Source organism: Bos indicus, chromosome 2, assembly GCF_029378745.1.
Source record: "Bos indicus isolate NIAB-ARS_2022 breed Sahiwal x Tharparkar chromosome 2, NIAB-ARS_B.indTharparkar_mat_pri_1.0, whole genome shotgun sequence".
Lineage (NCBI taxonomy): Eukaryota > Metazoa > Chordata > Mammalia > Artiodactyla > Bovidae > Bos > Bos indicus.
The window spans coordinates 46,622,169-46,644,217 of NC_091761.1; the positions used below are offsets into that span (position 1 = coordinate 46,622,169).

General features: G+C 40.8%; 1 protein-coding gene across 2 annotated transcripts in view; it reads right to left on the bottom strand.

The window, feature by feature from the left end:
• Window positions 1–22,049, bottom strand: part of LYPD6 (LY6/PLAUR domain containing 6) — a 132,583-nt gene that overhangs the window by 13,372 nt on the left and 97,162 nt on the right. For both annotated transcript variants that reach the window (XM_070768152.1, XM_070768163.1), the window contains exon 3: window positions 11,934–12,032. In XM_070768152.1, coding sequence (XP_070624253.1) covers window positions 11,934–12,032 — 99 coding nt within the window. The remainder of the gene's footprint in view (window positions 1–11,933; window positions 12,033–22,049) is intronic.

Here is a 22,049-nt window from a genome sequence, read left to right on the forward strand (position 1 = left end):
ATCAGTAATCCACCCTTAGATATACATCCAACAAAAAAGATAAGTACTAGAATGTTCATGGAAAAGTTATTTATACAAAAAAAAAAAAACCCTGGAAACTACAAAAATGCCCAGTGGTAGAATGAATAAGTTATGGCATATACTCACACAGCAATGAGAATGAATTGCCTAGAAGTAGACCTAACAAAATGAATGAATCTCCCATAATATTGAGTGAAAGAACTCAGATACAAGATGGTATATACTGTATGATTCCACTCCTATTAAAAGACTTGATAAGAAACAAAACTAATCTATGCTATTGGAAATCAGGAGGATAATTTCCTTAGTTTTCTAGGGTTGCCATAGTAAAGTAGCACAGTCTGGGGATCTTAAACCACAGAAATTTATTTTCTCACAGGTCTAGAGGCTAAACGTCCAACATCAAGATGTCTGCAAGGTTAATTTCTTCTGAGGCCTCTTTACCTTTCTTATAGATGATCACCTTCTCTCTATATCTTTACATGGTCTTCCCTTTGCATATTTGTGCCCTAATCTGTTCTTATAAGGACGCTAGTCATATTGGGTTAGAACCTACCCCAATAACACCTTCAAATACAGTTTCGTTTGGGGGTACTGGAATGAATTTGTAGACGGCATAATTCAGCCCATAACAGGGCCCTTGGTGGTAGGGACAGTGACTGAAATCAGACATGCTAGAACGTACTGGGGTGTGGAATACGGTCAATTTCTTAATCTGGGTGCCACACACATGGTAAGATCAGTTTGTAAAAATTCATCATGCTGTTCACTATTCTGTATGGATATCTCAATTTTAAGTTCCGTTAAATGAAAGTGAAAGAAAAAAAGAATCCACAATGAAGGAAAATAGACTTACGAGAAAGATGAACTACAAATGAGTTGCAGATAAGCTGAATTATTTAAGGTGTACCCTAATTAGGAATGTTCACATGCTCTCCTCTGGTGTCCAGGAATCTGATTAATCTCATGGCTTTCCTAGTCCTATCAACTGCTATCCACAGGCCTGTAAAAATATACTGTTTTCTTTTTCAAAGTAAGACATGTCTCAAGGCAGAAAGGAAAAGTAAATAAGTACTTTTCAACCAGATTGAGTCATAACTGCTCTCCTTTACCCTGCAGTCAGCATCTCTTGAAGAAACTACTAAACGGTTACTTCTCTCATTTTTAAAAACACCATCCACAGTTCTTAAGGACAAGTGACACTCTTCAGGAATCTCTGCTTTAAAGCAAATCCCTGAAACTCAGAGAGCGATGCGTTTATCTCCAACAAAGACTAAGAAGGTGACTGAAAAGGATGCAACATGAGTGAGGATAAACAGAACTTTATGGTGGACAATAGGTAAAATCAAAGCGAAACGCAAAAGCATCAAATCAATGCTTCCTATCTGAGGCAATTCTGTTAACAGAAAATATTTCGGAAAAAACACTGAGTTGGAGTAGGTCAGATACTCTTAGTTCAGTTCAGTCGCTCAGTCGTGTCCGACTCTTTGCAACTGCATGGAATGCACCACACCAGGCTTCCCTGTCCATCACCAACTCCTGGAGGTTACTCAAGTCCATGTCCATAGAGTTCATGATACCATCCAACCATCTCATCTTATGTCGTCCCCTTCTCCTCCTGCCTTCAATATTTCCCAGCATCAGGGTCTTTTCTAATGAATCAATTCTCCGCATCAGGTGGCCAAAGTATTGGAGTTTCAGCTTCAGCATCACTCCTTCCAATGAATCTTCAGGGCTATTTCCTTTAGAATTGACTGGTTTGATGTCCTTGCAGTCCAAGGGATTCTCAAGAGTCTTCTCCAACACCACAGTTCAAAAGCATCAATTCTTCGGAGCTCAGCTTTCTTTCTAGTCCAACTCTCACATCCATACATGACTACTGGAAAAACCATAGCTTTGACTACACAGACCTTTGTTGGTAAAGTAATGTCTCTGCTTTTTAATATAGTCTTAGTTTTCTGAATGTTGAGTTTTAAGCCAACTTTTTCACTCTCCTCTTTCACTTTCATCAAGAGGCCCTTTAGTTCTTCTTCACTTTCTGAAGAAGGGTGGTGTCATCTGCATATCTGAGGTTATTGATATTTCTCCTGGCAATCTTGATTCCAGCTTGTGCTTCATCAAACCCAGAATTTCTCATGATGTACTCTCAGTTCAGTTCAATTCAGTCGCTCAGTCGTGTCCGACTCTTTGCAACCCCATGAATCACAGCATGCCAGGCCTCCCTGTCCATCACCAACTCCCAGAGTTCACTCAGACTTCACGACCATCGAGTCAGTGATGCCATCTAGCCATCTCATCCTCTGTTGTCCCCTTCTCCTCCTGCCCCCAATCCCTCCCAGCATCAGAGTCTTTTCCAATGAGTCAACTCTTTGCATCAGGTGGCCAAAGTACTGGAGTTTCAGCTTTAGCATCAGTCCTTCCAAAGAAATCCCAGGGCTGATCTCCTTCAGAATGGACTGGTTGGATCTCCTTGCAGTCCAAGGGACTCTCAAGAGTCTTCTCCAACACCACAGTTCAAAAGCATCAATTCTTTGGTGCTCAGCCTTCTTCACAGTCCAACTCTCACATCCATACACGATCACAGGAAAAACCATAGCCTTGACTAGACTGACCTTTGTTGGCAAAGTAATATCTCTGCTTTTGAATATGCTGTCTAGGTTGGTCATAACTTTCCTTCCAAGGAGTAAGCGTCTTTTAATTTCATGGCTGTAGTCACCATCTGCAGTGATTTTGGAGCCCAGAAAAATAAAATCTGACACTGTTTCCACTGTTTCCCCATTTATTTCCCATGAAGTGATGGGACTGGATGCCATAATCTTCGTTTTCTGAATGTTGAGCTTTAAGCCAACTTTTTCACTCTCTACTTTCACTTTCATCAAGAGGCTTTTGAGTTCCTCTTCACTTTCTGCCATAAGGGTGGTGTCATCTGCATATCCGAGGTTATTGATATTTCTCCCGGCAATCTTGATTCCAGCTTGTGCTTCTTCTAGCCCAGCATTTCTCATGATATACTCAGCATAGAAGTTAAAGAAGCAGGGTGACAATATACAGCCTTGACGTACTCCTTTTCCTATTTGGAACCAGTCTGTTGTTCCATGTCCAGTTCTAACTGTTGCTTCCTGATCTGCATACAAATTTCTCAAGAGGCAGGTCAGGTGGTCTGGTATTCCCATCTCTTGAAGAATTTTCCACAGTTTATTGTGATCCACACAGTCAAAGGCTTTGGCATAGTCAATAAAGCAGAAATAGATGTTTTTGTGGAACTCCCTTGCTTTATCCATGATCCAGCGGATGTTGGCAATTTGATCTCTGGTTCCTCTGCCTTTTCTAAAACCAGCTTGAACATCTGGAAGTTCACGGTTCATGTATTGCTGAAGCCTGGCTTGGAGAATTTTGAGCATTACTTTGCTAGCGTGTGAGATGAGTGCAATTGTGTGGTAGTTTGAGCACTCTTTGGCATTGCCTTTCTTTGGGATTGGAATGAAAACTGACCTTTTCCAGTCCTGTGGCCACTGCTGAGTTTTCCAAATTTGCTGGCATACTGAGTGCAGCACTTTCACAGCATCATCTTTCAGGATTTGGAATAGCTCAAGTGGAATTCCATCACCTCCACTAGCTTTGTTCGTAGTGATGCTTTCTAAGCCCCACTTGACTTCACATTCCAGGATGTCTGGCTCTAGGTCAGTGATCACACCATCGTGATTATCTGGGTTGTGAAGATCTTTTTTGTACAGTTCTTCTGTGTATTCTTGCCACCTCTTCTTAATATCTTCTGCTTCTGTTAGGTCCATGCCATTTCTGTCCTTTATCGAGCCCATCTTTGCATGAAATGTTCCCTTGGTATCTCTAATTTTCTTGAAGAGATCTCTAGTCTTTCCCATTCTGTTGTTTTCCTCTATTTCTTTGCACTGATCGCTGAGGAAGGCTTTCTTATCTCTCCTTGCTATTCTTTGGAACTTAGCATTCAGATGCTTATATCTTTCCTTTTCTCCTTTGCTTTTGGCTTCTCTTCTTTTCACAGCTATTTGTAAGGCCTCCCCAGACAGCCATTTTGCTTTTTTGCATTTCTTTTCCATGGGGATGGTCTTGATCCCTGTCTCCTGTACAATGTCACGAAGCTCATTCCATAGCTCATCAGGCACTCTATCTATCAGATCTAGGCCCTTAAATCTATTTCTCATTTCCACTGTATAATCATAAGGGATTTGATTTAGGTCATACCTGAATGGTCTAGTGGTTTTCCCTACTTTCTTCAATTTAAGTCTGAATTTGTCAATATGGAGTTCATGATCTGAGCCACAGTCAGCTCCTGGTCTTGTTTTTGTTGACTGTATAGAGCTTCTCCATCTTTGGCTGCAAAGAATATAATCAATCTGATTTCGGTGTTGACCATCTGGTGATGTCCATGTGTAGAGTCTTCTCTTGTATTGTTGGAAGAGGGTACTCTGCATATAAGTTAAATAAGCAGGGTGAGAGTATACAGGCTTGATGTACTCTTTTTGCGATTTGGAATCAGTCCATTGTTCCATGTCCAGTTCTAACTGTTTCTTCTTGACCTGCATACAGATTTCTCAGGAGGCAGGTCAGGTGGCCTGGTATTCCCATCTCTTGAAGAATTTTCCACAGTTTGTTGTGATCCACACAGTCAAAGACTTTGGCGTAGTCAATGAAGCAAAAGTAGATGTTTTTCTGGAACTCTATTGCTTTTTTGATGATCCAGCAGATGTTGGCGATTTGATCTCTTGTTACTTTGCCTTTTATAAACCCAGCTTGAACATCTGGAATTTCACAGTTCACCGTTCACATACTGTTGAAACCTGGCTTGGAGAATTTTGAGCATTACTTTGCTAGTGTGTGAGATGAGTGCAATTGTGTGGTTGTTTAAACATTCTTTGGTATTGCCCCTTCTTTGGGACTGGAATGAAAACTGACCTTTTCCAGTTCTGTGGCCACTGCTGAGTTTTCCAAGTTTGCTGGCATATTGAGTGCAGCACTTTCACAGCATCATCTTTTAGGATTTGAAATAGCTCAACTGGAAGTCCATCACCTCCACTAGCTTTGTTCATAGTGATGTTTCCTAAGGCCCACTTGACTTCACATTCCAGGATGTCTGATTCTAGGTGAGTGATCACACCATCATGGTTATCTAGGTCTTGAAGATCTTTTTTTGTATAGTTCTTCTGTGTATTCTTGTCACCTTTTCTTAATATCTTGTGCTTCTGTTAGGTCCATACTATTTCTGTCCTTTATTGTGCCCATTTTGCATGAAATTTTCCCTTGGTGTCTCTAATTTTCTTGAAGAGATCTCTAGTCTTTTCCATTCTATTGTTTTACTCTATTTCTTTGCATTGATCGCTGAGTAAGGCTTTCTTATTTCTCCTTTCTTTGGAACTCTGCATTCAAATGGGTGTATCTTTCCTTTTCTCCTTTGACTTTCACTTCTCTTCTTTTCATAGCTGTTTGTAAGGCCTCCTCAGACAAGCATTTTGCCTTTTTGCATTTCTTTTTCTTGGGGATGGTCTCGATCACTGCAGCCTGCACTTTGTCACAAACCTCCATTCAGAGTTCTTAAGTGACTCTGTCTATCAGATCTAATCCCTTGAATCTATTTGTCACTTCCATTGTATAATCATAAGGGATTTGATATAGGTCATACCTGAGTGGTCTAGTGGTTTTCCCTATTTTCTTCAATTTAAGTCTGAATTTTGCAATAAGGAGTTCATGATCTGAGCCATAGTCAGCTCCCAGCCTTGTTTTTGCTGATTGTATAGAGCTTCTCCATCTTTGGCTACAAAGAATATAATCGATCTGATTTTCAGTTTGACCTCAGATGTTCTAAGGGTACAAAAAAAAAAATCTTGCTTATGCTGATAGCAGAACTTTTGGTTAAAAAGTTGCTGGAAAGTTCTAATTGAAGAGTGATTTTGAGAATTCCAATGCCACCTGAGATGAACCAAGAAATGGTAGCATAAAACTAAAATAGCTGGATAATATTAAAACAACAACCGAAATCTTGTGAAAGCATAGGTGAGCTACCAAGGCAGAGAGGATTTGATGAGTAAGATACCAGCTAAACCAACAATGCACTAAGCTTCACCTGACACTCTATACCTATTCTGCCCTCAAGGCATTTGCTAATACACAGGTGAAGAGGCTGAGAAGCCAGGCAGAAAACCCTGCTGGGAGATGGAGAAGCTAAGCAGAGCCTTTGTCTTAATTGGGAGGCACAAACAGGAATGTAGAAGGAGCCGGGCAGCCAGGAGACAAGGGAGTACAGAGGAGGGAGACTGACAGTCTTGGTATAGAATTATAGGTTGGCAGTTATGTACTTCCAGTGCTTTAGGAAATGTCATTCCATCCACTTCTAGCTTCTATTGTTTCTGTCCATATTAAGTGTTGGCAAGGTTGTGCAGCAACTGGCACTCTCACACATTGCTGGAGAGGCTGAAATTGCTACAGTGACTCTGGAAACTATTAGGCAAAATCCAGGAAAGCCAAAGCATGAGTACCGTGTGCCCAGCAACCCCATCTCCTGGGATAGACCTGGTGGAAATGCATATACAGGTGCACCAAAAGACACATGCAAAAATGCTGTGCACGGAAGCAGTCCAGATGCCTACCAACAGTGGAATGGATGGGTTTTGGTACATTCATAGAACGATCTACTGTGCTTCTGTGAGAAAGAATGACTGCTGCTCACAAAAACACAGATGGATTTCACATACAGAAGGTGGGAAAGAAAGGAGGCCATTCTGTATGGTTCCATTTATATAAAACTGCACAACACTCACAACTGTATTACCTGTGGGAGATGGACAGCAATGACTGAGGATCCTCAGTGGCCTTCTGGGCCACTATGACTTCTGTGAGTTAACATGAACAGCAGATACATTGCATGTTCATGCTGTGAAAATTCAACAAACTGCATTCTATGCACTTTCCAGAATGTATGTTAAACTAATTTTTAAAAGTTTGTTTTTAAAACAAGAATAGAAATGCAGACATATATATAGAACAGATGTGTGGACACAAAGGGCAAGGGGAGGGTGAGATGAATTGGGAGATTAGGTCTGACATAAATACACTGTCATGTGTGAAATAGCTAGCTAGTGGGAAGCTGTTTCACAGCACAGGGAGCTCAGCTTGGTGCTCTGCAATGACCGAGAAGGGTAGGATGGGGAAATGGGAGGGAGGCTCAAGAGGGAACCTATCTGTATACATATAGCCAACATACTTCATTGTACAGAAGACACTAACACAACATTGCAAAGTAATTACACTGCAATAAAAAAAGGTGGGTTTTTTTTTATTTAAAAGGATGAAATCTAAGACTTTCATTAAGCAATATGAAAACATAGATCACCTGAACACTACCTCATTACATAGCAGCCAGAAGTGTTGGATAACAGATAACCAATACCTTTTGTAAATGTACAAATGAACTCTCCAGGAAGCTAGGGAAACCCCAGGAGCCAACACAGAAAAGCACTGAATTCTCTACACTGGTGGGAGATGGGAGGGCTAAGAGATAAAAGATAAGAAGATGCAAAGCCTTGGGTCCTCAAGGGGTGTAGAGGTACAGACTCATGCATAAGGGCAGGAACCCTGAAGGGCTATGTCCTATGAATAAGACTGTCTGAAAGAGAAAAAAAAAAAAAATCCACCGTTAAGTAAACAGAAAGACTGTCTGTCTAGCCTGGGCTTGATCTGAAAAAAGTTGACCATAAGGAAGACTTTCCTGAAAATCTGTAACTGTGGGGCTTGTCTTCAGTTGAGCTGGGGATCACATTTGTATTCCCTGTTTAAACGAGATAACAGATACAGTAAGAGCTGCCAAGGGACACGCTCAGATTTTTCTTTACTTTCCCAGAAAGACAGTGAGCAGCAGAGAAGCTGGAATGAAAAGGATATGTCCCTCTATCTCAAAATTCTGGCCAGACTTTATATCAGCAGAAATTTCCAAGGAAGATTTTGCCCTCAAGGGAGGCACCTGCACTTTATAATTAAGAAGGAACATAAAATCCTTAGCGGCTTAGGTATCTCCCACAGAATAAGCCTTTTAAAAAACTGCAATGTTTTTGACTTGATATTTAATTCTACAAATTCTTAATAAACACTTAAGACAGTCCCTGTCTCAAGGAGATTTTAATCTCTCAGCACAGAGAAAAGTCACAGGCAAATACATGTGCCTCTGAGCACAGAATGCTCAATTCTTGTTTGCCTTCACCAGTTTCTTCAATTGGTCCCTCATATAATATGATCCTTTCCCATTCTGGTTCATAGAGATAAGAAAGTTACATAGATTTATAATGAGCAGTTGATGAAATTAAGGTTATTCCAAAGGAAGTGCTCAGGGACTAAAGCAAGCTGAGGGGTGAACAATGGCGGTCCATGATGGAGGCTGTCCTAAATTCTCATGTCTTGGAAAGGAACATGGTCCCATGAATCTCTAAGTGCCAAAGGCAGTACCAATGCAATTGAGGAGAAAGCACTTTTATAACACACATTTCAAAAGTCAGAATGAGAGGAACTTGAAATCCAATCAATCTCCTAAGCAATCTGGGATGTAAGTTTATTCCATAGGGATAAAATTTGATATTTATACAAACTGGGTTTTTTTTCACTTTCAACCAGTTATTTTCATATCAGGTATTAATTGAACCCTAGTTAAATAGATGACAAAATAAGCCAACAGAAAACAAGGAATGTCTCAGAAGAAACTACTGAGCTGTCCTTACCATGCCTGTTGGTAGTCCTATAGCTGTTTCAATCAAACTAATAAATGGGTGGAAAATGTAGATTTAATGAGTAGTTTTCAGTAGACATATTTTACATTTTGTGGTGCTAGTGATAAAGGACCCACCTGCCAATGCAGGAGATGTAAGAGACTCAGGTTCAATCCCTGGGTCAGGAAGATCCCCTGGAGGAGGGCATGGCAACCCACTCCAGTATTCTTGCCTGGAGAATCCCATGGACAAAGGAGCCTGCTGGGCTACAGTCTATAGGGTTGCAAAGAGTCAGACACGAGTGAAGTGACTTATCATGCACTAGTAATGATGGCATTGTTTTCATTCTTAGAAAAATCTGGAGCAAACCCAGAAAAAAGGTCGATGGTTCATGGGAATCATGGCTGCGCAAGAAAGAATCATCTTTCCTCGGGTTACAGCTCCAGTCCTCACTCCTTACCTGATGCTCAAGACCCCACAAAACAGCATGGCTCCTCTGTTCTGCTCCTACCATTCCCCAGCACATTCTGCTATACCCATTTCAGGTCTTTCAGGGTCCGCTGAGCCCACAAGGGCACACCCCATGCCTCTGCTCCGAGTGACTTCCTAGAAGTCACGCCCCCTTCACTCTTCCTCCCGCTCCTTGCTCACCTGTCAGGCTGCAGCCATATCCCCAGCCCATAACACTGTCAGCGGTCACCTCAGCCCCCCAACTGCAATTCTTCCCTTTCAACCCCCATAGCATTTAGTGCCATGCTGCCTTTGGCATTAGCCTTTGTCCTGCTATTTTTGACATTTGATATGTTCAGATTGTATCTCCTTGGCTAAACTGCCGGCTCCTTGAAAGAAGAAACCTGATTCTTATCTTTCACCATATAATCCCCCAAAGGGTTTGGCATAAGTGGTTCTGTGTCATGAACCTCAGGGCATCACTTTCCATTTAACCCTATGAATTTCAGGATAAAAAAGGGAGAAGGAGAAATTGTGTAAGGACCTGTGCTATATTCAGGTATCTGTACTTTAGAAGGATAGATTCTGACCTTGAAAGAAAGCATGAAGATGGAACTTTCTTGTGTCCGGAGAGGAATTCAAGCAGAGTTCTAGCGCTCCCTGTCTTCCCTTTGTGTCAGGAATAAACTTGTACACCTCCTGACTCAGACAGGGCCTCTGTGAAATACAGCCCACAGCCCAAGAGAGCACCAGTTCACAAGCCCTCCTTTTCCTCTGCATCGTCTCTGCCAGGGTCATCCTGAGAGAAGCACTGTTGGGTTTCCCATACAGTACCTCTGACCAGCGCCAGTGGTTTCAAAAGCTTATCTGCCAGCTTTGTCCCAGCAGGAACCAGCCCAAAGGTTATTGGCTACACAAGCAAATCATCCTGTTTTTGTCCAAAGTCACTGTTAACAGTGATTCTCCAATTTTGCTGCCTATTCGAACTACTGGGGAAGCTTTCAAAAATTCATATGCCTGGCTGCACCCACACCATCTAAATATGAATCTCTGGGAATGGGCCTAGGCATCAGTGTTTTCCCCTGATTTCAGTGTGCTGCCAAGTTTGAGAAGCCATGCTTTAACCAGGTCCATCAGCAACCCACCCAAATTCACTCTAGTAATATTAGAAAATACTGCTGATTCTGGAATGAATGCCTGACTGCAGAAGGCAGTGCAGACAGGACTTCTCTTTGATTACTTGGCTGACTAGACACCTAGCTTGTGATTAAGCTGATCTTCAGTGTTTCCATATTTTCTTCTTCCCTGTGGTCTTTTGAAACTCAACTAACATCAAAGTAAACAAGAATCTAGAAATGACAATACTACATTTTGCTCTCTGAGTGGGGAGAGGAGCTCCCAGTGGTTCTTGTGCCTGACTGTTCATTAGAATCAGCTGGGATATTTAAACACACAGATGCAAGGCCCTAACCTCAGAATTGTTGGCTCAGTTGGTCTGGAGCTGTGGTTCTGAATGCCTGACCTCCAGAACAACAGCTTTTGTAACACTGTGGATTGCTTTAGAAATGCAAACTCTCAGGCCCCATCTCAGATCTACTGAATCAGAAACTAGGAAGGAGGGGGAGGTGAAGGTGGGGGCCAAAATCTGTATTTTAATAAGTGCTCCAGCGAATGATGGTCTTGATGAAGTTTGAGAACCACTGGTCCAGGAAGGACACAGGTCCAGATGATTTTGAAAAGACCCACAGGTATTTCTGCTGGGCAGTCTGGGTAGAGACTCCTGCATCACATAAATAGCACTGGCTTGGGGAGATAACACCTGCCCTTCACTACAATCTCCATGCTCTCCTGATGCCCAGTCCTCCAGGAGAAACAGCATGCCTTCCACCGGGGTGAGTATAAGAGCTCTTGCATTACATTGAAAAAATAGCAGGTTTAGTGTTGGTATATTCAGTCATTTAAACAAGTGAATTAGATCAGCAGGGAAGTCCATCTTACTATACGCTCAAACATTTGTCAATAAAATACCCCGTCTGTATCATCTCCCCATCAAATGAACTGACTTTCCTTCAAACCTAAAAGAGCCAGTTAACAGTGACTCCATGTAAAAATATAACCATCTTATTTGATTCAATAGGATACAAGAGACCTGAATATGAAACATCTACTTCAGTTTGAAACAGGCCTTTGAGTCAAAATTTCATGCTTCCATAGGGCATCCATCTCATCCTTCAAAGAGGACTTAATAGTTTAAAAAGCTCAGGGTTTTTATTTGTGTGATGATGACACTTAGAATTCTAGCTTTCATGCAGTCTCAGGATAGAAGCCTCTGGCAAGATATGTAATAAATGGGATCTTTATATGAACAGCAATTCATATTTTTACTTAAAGGACGTTCCTATGCAATGACTAATGCTTCCAAGAGTGGATTACAGGCTGGTTTTTCTCTTCTTGTCCAGCGTTTGTTGGGCCTGGGGGTAAAAGAAGTATCACTTATCTCTTTTGGAGCTCCAACGATGCTTTATAAGAAAGGGGATAAGCCTACAGATCAGTTTATAGCTCTGACAGTGGCTGGTGATAAGTTACTGATGTGGCATAAAAGATGTACTAACAGCCTTAGACAAGAGAAGTTAAGACTGCAAGCATGCCTCTCTCATACATGCATCACACATGGTCAACAAGGCATTGCACTCGTGGACAGCTCTGGGCAGTCCAATGTGCCTACTGAGAGTTTACCTCGAGGGCAGTAGATGTCGGGAGCCCATCGGTTGCACTCATAATTGTCTGCTGCCTTTTCGCAGGTGAAGCACTTAAATCCACCAGGATATGGTGTGGCTACAAAAAAATCAAGAGAGAAGATTAAGTTTTTAGATTGAGCATAAAAGCCTACATGGTAAAGTGAGAAGTTTTTTATTTTTTACTTTTATTTGTATTTCTTATTTTCTTTTATTAAAAATAACAATAAAGGATTATTAGATCACAGATTATTTTCAAAGAGTCTGAAAGTGTTAACTGGCAACTAGCCCTATATTTGAGAATTTGTAAAATGCTGGACAAAACATAAAAAAACAGCAATGTAACAGTGTGGAGCCTGTAGTTTTAGGTGTTATATAGAAATGCACATAGGAATTAAAAAAATTTTTTTTAAAGGATTATCAAAATAGCCTGACAGTTTCTTAAAAAACTAAACATGCAACTATCATATGACTCAGCAACTGCACTCCTGGGCATCTATCCCCGAGAAATGAAAATGTACATTCACACAAAAATCTGTACACAAATGTTCACAGCAACTGTATTTGTAACATTGCCAAACTGGAAACAACCCAGATGTCCTTCAATGGGTGAAGGTTAAACAAACTGCAGTACATCCATACCATGGAACACTAGTCAGCAATAATAATGAATATTAACATAGTCAACAACCTGGGTGAATTTCTAGGAAATTATCCTGAGTGAAAGAAGTCAATTCCCCAAAGGTTATATACTGTATGATTCCATTTATGTAACATCCCATTTATGTAACATTTTTTTACATGAGAAAAGTTTAGAAGGTGGAGAAAAGATTAGTGGTGGTAAGGAGGCTGGGGATGAGAGTGGTAGGAGAGAGAGGGTCAGAGGGACATGGTGTGAATGAGGCCAACAGAAGGAATCTTTGTGCTACTGAAATTGTCTAGTGTCTAGGCTTGGTGGTGGATCCACAAACCTACATGTGATAAAATTATGTAGAACTAAATACACAAAAACACTCATGCAAAAATACACAAACGAACCCGAGTAAAATGGGGAAGTCTGAATAAAACCGGTGGATTAGTGTATTAGCATCACTAACCTGGCTGTGCTATTATTCTACAGCTTTTTAAATGCCACCATTGGGGTAAACTGGGCAAAGTACACATGGAATCTCTACTTATAATTTCTTATAAGTGCTGATGCAGCCATAATAATCTCAGTAAAAATATCGATTAACAAAGGGCACTCTAGGTTTCCTATCACTGACTTTTATATGTCAACTTAAGTAGACATATTAACATGGCAAATATAAATCCTAGGCTCAATCATTAAAACTTTATTGATGTTTGATCATCATTTCTTTAGCTCAATCTAAAATTTTTATCGGGCTGGACATGACATAACTAAGCATCCCGGGGGATAGTACGTGTCAGCTAAGAGAATAGTCTTTGTTGCTAAAATACATGCTGCCTGTGCAGAGGTGACCCTCCTAACAAGGCCTGGGAGCCCACAGCCAATGCCAGGGGCAGCGTGCTGAAGGCACAGTTGGGGTGTGGGTGCACTGTGGGATCCTAGCTCCAGCCTCAGGGATTCATGATTCCAGGAAGCTCTTCCTAGCCATCCCCTCCATTCCGCATCCCTGAGCTGCCTCTTCCTGCCTTCTGAAGGGGCTGTCCTCCAGTACGTGTATTCTTTGCCTTGCACTTGTGTTCAGGTGGGATACACCCATGAGAGTCAGGCTCTTAGAGTGCACCACACACCAGGCTCTCCTTGGCATTTAAGGAAGAGGATCCATAAGGAATGTCAGGCGAGGCTGTCTGTCCTATTCCCTGATGTATTTTCATTTGCTGCTTAGTTCTAATCATTTGCTTGCTTTGTTGCTTAGAGTTTTGCCTTTCATAGACAGAACTTGTGTGTGTGTGTGTGTGTCTGTTCTAATTTGTAAAACTACCTGGCCTCTTTGAAAGCTGCAAACACGCAAACACTTCATCTGCAGCAGCCAACTGTTCTTCCTCGCAGATGGCTGAGCCTGCATGTCCCACTGGCGGAAATAATCATCTCAGGGTAAATTGCTTTGCCCACATGGAACCAATTAAGTATGTTATCAAAAATAAATGAAGGAGGAGGCAGCAGCTTAAGGCCAGAATTATGGGCCAGATATAACTTTGATTTTCACCTTGCCTAGAATAGCTGCCCATCTTGCTTGCAATATTTCACAGAGCTGACTCTGACAATATCCAATAAGCTAACATGATCAAAAGTTATAAACTGTCTAAAAAAGACAGATAACTGGAACATTTAACAGGCCCGTTTGAGAGTTCTATGTTCCTCCTAGTGACTGGTAACTCAAGTTCATAAGCAGAATGATTCTGAGAGCATGGGTTGTCTTAAAAAAATGAGGAATGGAAGGCAGCCTAGCCATAGCCATCCAACCACTACATTCCCAGAGAGAAAATTTCACTCTGGTTAAACATGCTCTCGCTATCATGTAATTATAATAAAGCAGAAGTCAATTGTTTTGTAAAACTACATATAGAAAATTTTTCTATCTTTACATCCTACTGCCTAGATAGGTGGGTTACACTCAAGTAAAAAGATTCTGGTTTAGGTAAGTATACACCTAAAGAATTTAAAATAGATTCTCATATTCCAAAAGGCATTCAATATTCTTACAGACATTTTAACTAGATTATTTTTATAAATACCATCATTAAAAACTATACAAAGTATTTTAGGAAATTATCCTGATCGGATACATTAAATATAGTTTTGCTACCTACTTTAAGGGATTCAATATATAAAAAAGTGTAACGGGTAGAACTTTGTAAGATTTGAAGTAGAATTATTAAAGAAGGAGTTTTGGAAAAAAAGATGTAAATGATTTGTCAAAGAAGAGCATTTCTCAAAAAATGATCATATTCACCAAGGTTTATGACTGCCAAGTTAACCATAATACTTCAGCTTGCATGATTAATTCACTAGAGTATCCAATTTTATCTGTCTGTCACAGCAGCCAGTAAGATTTTTAGCTGGAATGCTGGATTAGTTATTTCTGGAAACTTTCCCATCAAAGAGATAAATTAAGAACTTGGAACGAAGACTGATGATCCAGCCATTCCAAAAATAAACTTATTGAGAGCCTAGCACTAGCGAGTTGTAGCGTCCCCAAATTTGGATTAATAGAGTCTTAAAATTATCTTTTGCAAGACTAGTGACAATATTAAACACTGCCATTTCTTATATGAGTAGGCCTAGAGTCTGAAATTAACTCAGAGCATATAAAACTTTAAACAGGAATATGAGCTAAAACACTAGGATAGCAACAGACGCTCTGTTTAAAATCATTTAGCTCTGAAAGTGTTTGACAATTAACCAAAGGATCTCATTTTTGGTGAGCTTGGTTTTTGAATCCACAACTTCATATCTGTGTGCATTCTCAACAATGACAGTCTAACATTTACTTTTAGGAACTTGTATTTATATCTTGGCAGGTAGCAGTGATCAGTGAATAATCAAATCCTTTTCGGTGACAAATCTCTGAAAACAGACTCAGCTTTCAGTCAATAATCACAGCACAATGCTATGTAATGGTTAAATTCCCCATCCTGGAAATATTTAGCTAAAACGCAAGGTCTACAGATGAACAATTATCTCCACTAACTTGCTAACTGATACTGCATCTGATAAAAAAGTTTTGTTTTCTTTTTTTTTTTTAAAAAAAAAGGACAGAAAGAGGTTCCTAAGAGATGTGCTATTTTCTTCTTTGTTACTTCAAAGCATAACAAAGCAAGTAGGGTTTCAAATTGTTGTGGTCCCAGCTGCGAATGAATCTAATTTGGCTCTTGATCACAGAGTTAATAAGCTTAGTACTCTGTATTTCAGGGCATAAGTCCTTGGTCCCTCAAGAGAAGGTGATTGTAAAGAAAAAAAGAAAAGCCAAAGTGCCCAGTTACTCCCTGTAATATAATCTGTCCATTAACTTTCCTGGTCAGCCATAGTTCAACCGCCCATAATTCATTTGTAAGGCATCAGAAAAGATTTCGTCTTTGTTTCCATCTCTTGGAAATTTTGCCTGGATACAGGCCTTAAGTTACCAAAACCATGGTGAGAAGAGAGTCTTGTTTTAAAACGTATACTGATGTATAATGTATCCAAACTTTTATTTTTCATTCTTGCTAAATTAATTACCATTGGTTTTAGAAACTGGATGCAAACACAAAATTTCTAGAAATCTAATAAACTGACCTTCTCTGTCCATGAGGCAACAACATGTTGTCAGTATAATTTAATACCACGAATATACTCCTGATAGAAATGCATTTCCTGGGACCTTTCTAAACAGTCTTCATACTCCCTAAAATTTCCCAGGCAAGCATACTGGAGTGGGTAGCTATTCCCTTCTCCAGGGGATCTTCCCAACCCAGGGACTGAACCTCAGTCTCTGTCATTGTAGTCAGATTCTTTATCTCTGAGCCACTAGGGAAGCCCTCTTGTAAAGTAGAATTATGGAAAATTTTCACTGGCTCACTATCTGGGCGTAAACAAGGCACCTGCAGAGATAGAACTCTGGTCCACATGATTAAGAAAAGCTACAGAATATGCAACCAGAGGATTTCTCTGGAAAGGTTTCTATTATAAGGACAGAAAAGAGGCCAAGAACAGGCTGAAGTCACTTAGAATGTTAAATTCTGCTATTATGTATGAGGTCTAACAACCAAATAAGTAGCTCCATGTCTCTTAAAATGAACACCTGCTTTAAAGGTTTTTATTAGGCTTGTGGTACTTTAATTATGGGCTGGGAAGAAATCCATCATTTTTCACATGAAAAAGAAAAAACATATAAATGATGAAAAAGAATGTTATTGAGGACAGTGCCTTAAGTTTGAAAGCCATTAAGTTTATTTCTTTTAAAGGCTTAGAAACTTCAAAGATTATAGGGAACCATAGAGCAAAGGAGATTAGTCATGGGAGGCTAAACTTTGCCAACCCAGGTTCCAGTCCCACACCTTGCTATCTATGAGGGCTGTTTGGGGTCTTGGAGAAAAGAGTTCGTGTTTGTCTGGTGTAGAAAACGTGTCTTCTCACATCTCAAGCATCACTGTATTTCTCCTTGGGCAGGTTCTGAGCAGTATCTAATATTAATGGAATCAGGCTCACTCACTGACCCCAAGAAAGCTATCTGTGCCTCCATCTACAAAGGGAGGTGATTATATTAATAATTCAAAATCAAAATAATCCCACACTTCCCTCATCTATTTTTTATTATCTATGTTCTATAGAAACCTGCTTATTTGTGGAGAGATAGCTTTATCTAAATTCAGTCTACTAGGTGCTGCTCAAGGGCAGACAACTATGACCATTTAAAAAAATCCAAGTGTAAAAACAAGCAAAAATACACCAAAAACTTCTGAAATAGTGCAGAGAAATGTGAAGTTAACTCTGCTTTAAAGTGTGCAGAATAAACCAAGTTCTGGGCAAGTGGGAAACATGGGCAGGAACTTGAATCCAGCACAAACTTATATTCCTTGTGACCAGTTATGGAGACTCTGAAAGAGAACCCAGGCCAGACCTGTGGGCGAATCAACATATAATGTACCTTACGAACAACTGCCTCTGCCCTTCTCCATATTCCAAAATCACATCAGAAAACTCCATCACTTCTTTCTGTATCAGTCAGTTCAGTCACTCAGTCGTGTCTGACTCTTTGTGATCCCATGGACTTTAAAACACCAGACTTCCTTGTCCATCACCAACTCCCAGAGCCCACTCAAACTCATGTCTACCATATGGTGATGCCATCCAACTATCTCATCCTCTGTCGTCCCCTTCTCCTCCCACCTTCAATCTTTCCAAGCATCAGGGTCTTTCCCAATGAGTCAGTTCTTCTCATCAGGTGGCCAAAGAATTGGAGTTTCAGCTTTAGCATCAGTCCTTCCAATGAATATTCAGGACTGATTTCCTTTAGGATTGATAGGTTGGATCTCCCTGCAGTCTAAGGGACTCTCAAGAGTCTTCTCCAACAACACAGTTCAAAAGCATCAGTTTCGTGCTCAGCTTTCCTTATACTCCAACTCTCACATCCACTCACAACTATTGGAAAAACCATAGCTTTGACTAGACAGACCTTTGTTGGCAAAGTAATGTCTCTGCTTTTTAATATGCTGTCTAGGTTGGTCATAACTTTTCTTCCAAGGAGCAAGCGTCTTTTAATTTCATGGCTGCAGTCACTCTCTGCAGTGATTTTGGAACCTAAAAAACTAAAGTCTCTCACTGTTTTCATTGTTTCCCCATCTATTTGCCATGAAGTGATGGGACCGCATGCCACAATCTTAGTTTTCTGAATGTTGAGTTTTAAGCCAACTTTTTCACTCTCCTCTTTCACTTTCATCAAGAGGCTCTTTAGTTCTTCTTCACTTTCTGACAGAAGGGTGGTGTCATCTGCGTATCTGAGGTTACTGATATTTCTCCCGGCTATCTTGATTCCAGCTTGTGCTTCATCCAGCCTGGCATTTTGCAGGATGTACTCTGCATATAAGTTAAATAAGCAGGATGGCAATATGCAGCTTTGACATACTCCTTTCACGATTTGGAATCAGTCCATTGTTCCATGTCCAGTTTTAACTGTTGCTTCTTGACCTGCACACAGATTTCAAAGGAGGCAGGTCAGGTGGCCTGGTATTCCCATCTCTTGAAGAATTTTCCACAGTTTGTTGTGATCCACACAGTCAAAGGCTTTGGAGTAGTCAATGAAACAAAAGTAGATGTTTTTCTGGAACTCTCTTGCTTTTTTGATGATCCAGCAGATGTTGGCAATTTGATCTCTGGTTCCTCTGCCTTTTCTAAATCCAGCTTGAACATCAGTAAGTCCACAGTTCACAGTTCACATACTATTGAAACCTAGCTTGGAAAATTTTAAGCATTACTTTGCTAGTGTGTGAGATGAGTGCAACTGTGCAGTTATATAAACACTCTTTGACATTGCCCCTTCTTTGGGACTGGAATGAAAACTGACCTTTTCTAGTCCTGTGGCCACTGCTGAGTTTTCCAGATATGCTGGCATATTGAGTGCAACACTTTCACAGCATCATCTTTTAAGATTTGAAATAGCTCAACTGGAATTGCATCACCTCCTGTAGCTTTGTTCGTAGTGATGTTTCCTGAGGCCCACTTGACTTCACATTCCAGGATGTCTGGCTCTAAGTGAGTGATCACACCATCGTGGTTATCTGGGTCATGAAGATCTTTTTTGTATAGTTCCTCTGTGTATTCTTGCCACCTCTTCTTAATGTCTTCTGCTTCTTTTAGGTCCATGCCATTTCTGTCCTTTATTGTACCCATCTTTGCATGAAATGTTCCCTTGGTATCTCTAATTTTCTTGAAGAGATCTCTAGTCTTTACCATTCTATTGTTTTCTTCTACTTCTTTTCATTGATCGCTGAGGAAGGCTTTCTTATATCTCCTTGCTATTCTTTAGAACTGTGCATTCAAATGGGTATATCTTTCCTTTTCTCCTTTGCCCTTAGCTTCTCTTCTTTTCTCAGCTATTTATAAGGTCTCCTCAGACAACCATTTTGCCTTTTTGCATTTCTTTCTGTATAGTGAGCTCTTTTTAATCAGGCCATGGCTCTATTCAATTAACATAGGTCAGGTCAGTTCAGTTCAGTCTCTCAGTCATGTCCAACTCTTTGGAACCCTACAGACTGCAGCATGCCAGGCCTCCCTGTCCATCACCAACTCCCAGAGTCTACTCAAACTCATGTCCATTGAAGTTGGTGATGCCTTCCAACCATCTCATCCTCTGTCATTTCCTTCTCCTCCTGCCTTCAATCTTTCCCTGCATCAGAGTCTTTTCAAATGAGTCAGTTCTTTGCATCAGGTAGCCTAAATATTGGAGTTTTAGCTTCAGCAGCAGTCCTTCCAATGAATATTCAGGACTGATTGCTTTTAGGATGGACTGGTTGGATGTCCTTGCAGCCTAAGGGACTCTCAAGAGTCTTCTCCAACACCACAGTTCAAAAGCATCAAGTAACATAGGTCACCTGAGTGGAAATTTTCCATCAATTTCTAAACAGCACAGATGGTTGCCCCTCGTGTGCTATTCAAAGGTCATCCTTCAAAGATCCCATTCTGAAATGGACTTTCCAAATATGGTCCCATTTGGGACTTCCTTGGTATCCCAGTGGTTAAGAATCTGCCTTCCAGTGCAGGGGACATGGGTTTGATCTCTAGTCTGGGAAGATCCCACATGCAGTGGAGCAACTGAGCCCAAGAGCCACAACAACTGAGCCCATGTTCCTAGAGCCCATGCTGTGCTATAAGAGAAGCCACTGCAAAAAAAAAAAAAAAAAAAAAAACCCAAGTTACAACGAAGAGTAGCCCCCCTTTGTCAGAACTAGAGAAAACCTACACACAGCAACAAAGAACCAACACAGCTAAAAAGAAACAAATAAACAGAGGTCCATCCAACACCAGCACTGACACATCATACCTCTGAAGCAGAAGCAGTGGGTAGGTTTGTCTGGTTCTTGATCACTTAAATCAACCCCTTTTAACTTTCCTTCCTACTCTGTGTACAGTCACAGCCTCAGAGAAGGCCAGGCATGGGTCTGTTATGAGGCCTAGTGACTTCTGAGTCTGCCACTGAAGCAGACAAATAATCCCACAGAAGCTTTAAGTCCTGGCAATCAAACATAAGAGACCGGAACCTAGGCTTTTTTTTTTTTTCCTCACTGACTCCAGTTAAAAAAAGCATGGCTATGACCCCATGAACTGTAGCACATCAAGCTCCTCAGTCCATGGACTTCTCCAGGCAAGAATACTGGAATGGATGGTTATTCCCTTCTCCAGGAAATCTTCCTGAGCCAAGGATTGAACCAGGGTCTCCTGCATTGCAAGCAAATTCTTTACCATTTGAGCCATTAGGGAAGCCCTTGGAGAAAATAACACAATGCAATCCTAGAAAACAGAAAAACTACCAAAGCACTCTCTTTTCATGAATGTTACTAAAATAAACTGCCTTGCAAAAACAAGCAGCCAGATAAGCTTTCCACACAATTAACTAGTAGGCATCAGTCTATACTGGTGAGAACAATAAATCTAAAGAAACTACTAGCTGCCAATCAAAAATATATTTGGAGTTAAAAAAATTAGTGATGTATATTTAGCATTCTCAGTTTACTATCTGAGTCAATTACAATAGCATAAATAATAAGCATCTGATTTCATGTTATGTATGTGCCTCAGTTCCGTTCAGTTCAGTCGCTCAGTCGTGTCCAACTCTTAGCGACCCCATGAACTGCAGCACGCCAGCCTCCCTATCCATCACCAACTCCCGGAGTTTACTCAGACTCATGTCCATCGAGTCAGTGATGCCATCCAGACTTCTCATCCTCTGTCATCCCCTTCTCCTCCTGCCCCCAATCCCTCCCAGCATCAGAGTCTTTGCCAATGAGTCAACTCTTCGTATCAGGTGTCCAAGGTACTGGAGTTTCAGCTTTAGCATCATTCCTTCCAAAGAAATCCCAGGGCTGATCTCCTTCAGAATGGACTGGTTGGATCTCCTTGCAGTCCAAGGAACTCTCAAGAGTCTTCTCCAACACCACAGTTCAAAAGCATACATTCTTCGGCGCTCAGCCTTCTTCACATACCAACTCTCACATCCATACATGACCACAGGAAAAACCATAGCCTTGACTAGATGGACCTTTGTTGGCAAAGTAATGTCTCTGCTTTTCAATATGTTATTTAGGTTGAACATAACTTTCCTTCCAAGGAGTAAGCGTCTTTGAATTTCATGGCTGCAGTCACCATCTGCAGTGATTTTGGAGCCCAGAAAAATAAAGTCTGACACTGTTTCCCCATCTATCTCACATGAAGTGATGGGATCGGATGCCATGATCTTTGTTTTCTGAATGTTGAGCTTTAAGCCAACTTTTTCACTCTCCTCTTTCACTTTCATCAAGAGGCTTTTTAGTTCCTCTTCACTTTCTGCCATAAGGGTGGTGTCATCTGCATATCTGAGGTTATTGATATTTCTCCCGGCAATCTTGATTCCAGCTTGTGTTTCTTCCAGACCAGTGTTTCTCATGATGTACTCTGCATAGAAGTTAAAGAAGCAGG